This window comes from Brachionichthys hirsutus, chromosome 11 (assembly GCF_040956055.1).
Source record: "Brachionichthys hirsutus isolate HB-005 chromosome 11, CSIRO-AGI_Bhir_v1, whole genome shotgun sequence".
NCBI classification, from domain to species: domain Eukaryota; kingdom Metazoa; phylum Chordata; class Actinopteri; order Lophiiformes; family Brachionichthyidae; genus Brachionichthys; species Brachionichthys hirsutus.
The window spans coordinates 298,154-303,087 of record NC_090907.1 but is presented as its reverse complement, the minus strand read 5'-3'; the positions used below and the strand labels follow the sequence as shown (position 1 = coordinate 303,087).

Sequence of the window (4,934 nt, the reverse complement as noted above, 5' to 3'; positions counted from 1 at the left end):
CTCCCTGACCCCGCCCACCTTGTGATGACCGATGAACTTGGTTCTGAAGCCAGGTGAGGACTTTTACTGTAAGGAATGAAGCGTTTCATGGACCCGCCGGGCCCAGAGGAACCCGGGTCCGGTTCTGAGATGATTCCACTGGCTCTGCTACAAGAGGTTCTGTAATTAAAGGCCCGGAACAACCTAGGGGAGCGTTTGGATCCACCAGGGGGCCACCTGAGACCAGATCAGCCCCGCCCCCTTTGGCAAATGTTCAACCCCTCGGGCCCGAACAGCCCAGAACCCGTTCACGGGTCGGCCTCAATGAGATCAACAAAAAGATCAATAAAAAACAACAACAAGTCTCCAGTGTAACGGTCCGTTTGTCCTCCAGGTGCTCGCCTCACCAGAACTCGTGCTGCGTACCGCCGGGCCGGGCCGGACCGGCGCCCTGCGGGACGAGGTCCGTCTTCCCCGGGGGACAACGGGGCTTTGTGTCTGGCTGGAGGACCCCTGCAGAACGGCGTCCCTCCCCCCGGGTTGAGGTCGGGGGAGGGACGCCGTTTCTCCTGGTCCGACTCAGCGGGCTGTAGGCTCCGCCCACCCTGCATCACTGCTTCTTCTCTCGGGTGTTGATGGTGACGAGCTGCTTGGCGGCCTTGGCGATGTCGTACGCGCACTGGATGACCTGCTGGGTGAGGAGCTGGTAGTCCACGGCAACGGCGCCGGAGCCGGGCTCGGACGGCGCCGCCTTGCGGCACTCCACCTGCAGCCGGGAGGCGCTGGAAGCCAGCAGGCGGAGGGAGCAGTGGACGGCGTCCAACGCCGGTCGCTACGGAAACACGAAGGAAGAGGAGGACTCAGAGACGAGGAGACAGGAAGAGGAGACAGGAAGAGGAGGACCTACTTTCGGGAAAAGGGACGCCATCTCCGTGACGGCGGCGTGGATCTTCTCCGAGCACGGGACGAAGCTGCAGGAGGGAAAGGTCCGGTTCAAACTGGACGAACGTTTCATCTTCCCTTCGGTCCCCCTAACGTCAGCGGGCCCGGTGGACCCGGTGGACCCGGTGGACCGGTGGACCCGGTCTGAATGACGTCTTCCTGTGGGCGTGGCTCTTACCTGTCGTGTTTGAACTCCTGGGCGGCCCTCAGCAGCTCCTGGATGTTCTTGGTCACCTGCTCGGTTTTCAGGATGACGTCCTCGGTGCAGGGCAGGGTGGGGTCTGGCTCCGCCCCCTCCACGCCACCCCCGTCTTCGGACTCCCCGCGGCCGTCCTCCTCACTGCTGCGCCCGATGCTGACAGGAGGAGCACAAAAACGGGACCGGTAGTTTACGGAACCGCCTGATGGGGCGCGGGGTCACGGCGACGTCACGGCGACGTCACGGCGATGTCACGGCGATGTCACGGTGATGTCACGGCGACGTCACGGCGACGTCACGGCGACGTCACGGCGACGTCACGGCGACGTCACGCTGACTCCGGCGCTGACCTTTGCGAGAGGTCGTATGTCTGCGTGTTGTCGTAGTCGCTGTCGGCGCCGCTGCCGTGCTTCTCCATTTTCTGGATCTGAGGGGGGAAGAAAACAAACGGTTAGAACCGACCTTCACCCCCCCACCCAGGTCCAGCCCCCGCGGGGGGGGTCTGTGTGGTCCACCTCCTGCAGAATCCTTGGGGTCTCGTCTCACCGTGTATCGGCCCGCCTCGGTGGACCCAGACAGGTGCTGACCTCCGTAGGTGGCTGGACCCCCTGAACCCCCCCTCCTGACCTGTGAAGAGAGTGCAGGACCAGGTCCGTGAGACCAGGCACAAAGTTCTGCTCCAACACGGACCATCAGAGGAGCAGAACCGGTCCAGAATCCACATGTGATGCAGGACAGGTGAGGAGAGAGGACAGACAGGTGAGTCTCTGAACCGGGTTCTGTTACTCCTGGAACCAGCATCCAGGTGATCTGGTCCAGCGGACCTGCACGAAGACACGCCCAACCTCGTGTGATTGGCTGTCAGCCATCTTTGTTTATTTACTCTGAACAGACAGTGATGGCGTGACGTCTCTGTTCCTGCCACTAGAGGGCGCTACCTCCGTACGGGTCTACGCTCCGCCCACTGGGCTCAGTGGCGATCGGATCGGGACGGATGCTGGTACCAGGTTCGGGTAGGAGCAGACCCCGCCCACACCGGGACACGCCCACACCCATCAAAGACAAGGAAGCAGAGCCTCGGGGTCGGACTTGAGAGCCAATCAGGACCACCGAAAAGGAAGGTGGGCTTAGAAAGGGGCGGGGCCTTCTAACTTACGCTGGGCGTGTTGAGGGGCTGCAGGCGGGCTGCCAGGGAGTCCAGCGCTGGGGGGCCACGGGTCGCCCCTGTCTCGTACATAGAGAAGGCCTGGCGGTCTCTCCGGTGGGGGTGGGGGTGGGAGGGGGGGGGCAACCGTGGAGGGCCCACTTCCTCCTCTCATCCCACCCCCTCCACCAGGCCCTCCTACCCCACGACCAGATGCCCCCCCAGCCTGCTGGCCCCCATGCAGTACATTGTTCTCTGTCTGCATCCGTGTGATCTACAGAAGGGGGGGACACGGGAGGGGGTGTCAACTGAGGATGAGGACGAGGACGACTCCTCCTCCTCGCTCCTGCTCCCTACCTCCTTGTGGAGCCGCCGCAGCTCCTCGCTCAGGCTGTTGTTGACCCTCAGCAGCTGCTGCACCTTGGCCTCGGAGGAGGCCAGCGCCTTCTTCACCTCCAGGTACTCCTGCAGGGTGATGGGCCCGTCCGACAGGTCCGACGAGTCCATGCTCTGGGGAGGAGGAGGGAGGAGCAGAGGAGGAGGCGGCCGTTACTCGTGTCCCGCTTCCGGTCCAGAACCACGGCGGGACCGCTCCGTGACTGGGCGGCCTGTTTTCCTCTCTCTGACAGAGACCCAGAATATCTGATGATGTCACTCATCCTGCAAAGCATGCTGGGACAGACCGTCGTGGGGAGGGGGGGCGGGGTCTGCTAGCTGATCTCTGAGGCTTCAGGAGAGGAAGAGACTATAAATAAAGTAAATAAACGAGTAATAAACAACCGTTTGTCTCACTTTACTGCGCATCACGCCTCCTCCTATTGGACGACCCGAACATCCTGGCCTCGAGTTGGTGCTCCTAGCTGCTAACTGCTACACACTGCTAACTCTTACTAGCTGCTAACTGCTACACACTGCTAACTCTTACTAGCTGCTAACTGCTACACACTGCTAACTCTTACTAGCTGCTAACTGCTACACACTGCTAACTCTTACTAGCTGCTAACTGCTACACACTGCTAACTCTTACTAGCTGCTAACTCCAACACACTGCTAACTCTTACTAGCTGTTAACTGCTACTGACTGCTAACTCTTACTAGCTGCTAACTGCTACACACTGCTACTGACTGCTAACTCCTAAACACTGCTAACTCTTACTAGCTGCTAACTGCTACTGACTGCTAACTCTTACTAGCTGCTAACTGCTACACACTGCTACTGACTGCTAACTCCTACACACTGCTAACTCTTACTAGCTGCTAACTCCTACACACTGCTAACTCTTACTAGCTGCTAGCTACTTAAATCTTTTACTTTGGTTTCAATCATAAAACTGTATGGGAACACCCCCCTACCTTGGCCCCCCCCACCTTGCCCCCCCCTACCTTGGCCCGGTTGCTGCGTTGCGTGTTGTTGTTGTTCTGGGCGTTTAACTCGCTGTCCGTGTCTTCGTCCGACGCCACGCTGTCGTAGTCGTGCTGGTCGTCATCGACTCCCAGATCCAGCAGCTCTGACGGACAGAAACACGACAGATGTCGGGGTCCTGGTCCGGGCCGGGTCCCGTCGGGTCCCGGCCCGGACCAGGACCCCCAGTCTCACCAGTCGGGCTGCTGAGGCCTTTCCCCTGCTGCCTCCTCTTGGCGTCGCTCAGGATGTCGATGATCAGCGTGGCGAACTCCCGCGCGTTGAAGCGGGCCAGCTTCTGTCTGCCCTGAGAGAGTTAGAGGTCAGTGAACGCAGCACGAACACAGCCGGAGCCAGAGGTCAGTGAACGCAGCACGAACGCAGCCGGAGCCAGAGGTCAGTGAATGCAGCACGAACGCAGCCGGAGCCAGAGGTCAGTGAACGCAGCACGAACGCAGCCGGAGCCAGAGGTCAGTGAACGCAGCACGAACGCAGCCGGAGCCAGAGGTCAGTGAACGCAGCACGAACACAGCCGGAGCCAGAAGTCAGTGAACGCAGCACGAACGCAGCCGGAGCCAGAGGTCAGTGAACGCAGCACGAACGCAGCCGGAGCCAGAGGTCAGTGAACGCAGCACGAACGCAGCCGGAGCCAGAGGTCAGTGAATGCAGCACGAACGCAGCCGGAGCCAGAGGTCAGTGAACGCAGCACGAACGCAGCCGGAGCCAGAGGTCAGTGAACGCAGCACGAATGCAGCCGGAGCCAGAGGTCAGTGAACGCAGCACGAACGCAGCCGGAGCCAGAGGTCAGTGAACGCAGCACGAACGCAGCCGGAGCCAGAGGTCAGTGAACGCAGCACGAACGCAGCCGGAGCCAGAGGTCAGTGAACGCAGCACGAACGCAGCCGGAGCCAGAGGTCAGTGAACGCAGCACGAACGCAGCCGGAGCCAGAGGTCAGTGAACGCAGCACAAACGCAGCCGGAGCCAGAGGTCAGTGAACGCAGCTGGGGCCAGAACCCGGTGTGACCGGCGGCTGCGGTATGCCACACACACACACACACACACACACGTAAACACACACACACACGCGCTCTTTCCGCTGGACCTGCACGCTTCGCACGAGAAGCTCTAACTGGCTGTGAATCTTTCCTGAACCGTCCAATCAGGACAGAGCAGACGTGGCAATGGAGAGAAAATATGTGAGGACATTCATCTTCATCCTCCTCCTTCTCCTCCTCCTCCAAGGCAATTTGGAATGACGTCAGGATCC

At 60.5% G+C, this 4,934-nt stretch overlaps 1 protein-coding gene across 1 annotated transcript in view; it reads right to left on the bottom strand.

Moving 5' to 3' along the window:
- Window positions 1-589: 589 nt before the first annotated feature.
- LOC137901317 (ARF GTPase-activating protein GIT1-like) overlaps window positions 590-4,934 on the bottom strand; it is a 5,486-nt gene continuing 1,141 nt past the window's right edge. Inside the window, 10 exon segments of the mRNA XM_068745338.1 lie at window positions 590-811; window positions 887-950; window positions 1,100-1,276; window positions 1,471-1,547; window positions 1,667-1,747; window positions 2,277-2,402; window positions 2,404-2,538; window positions 2,622-2,774; window positions 3,648-3,772; window positions 3,862-3,968. Of these exon segments, the coding sequence (XP_068601439.1) occupies window positions 590-811; window positions 887-950; window positions 1,100-1,276; window positions 1,471-1,547; window positions 1,667-1,747; window positions 2,277-2,402; window positions 2,404-2,538; window positions 2,622-2,774; window positions 3,648-3,772; window positions 3,862-3,968 (1,267 nt within the window).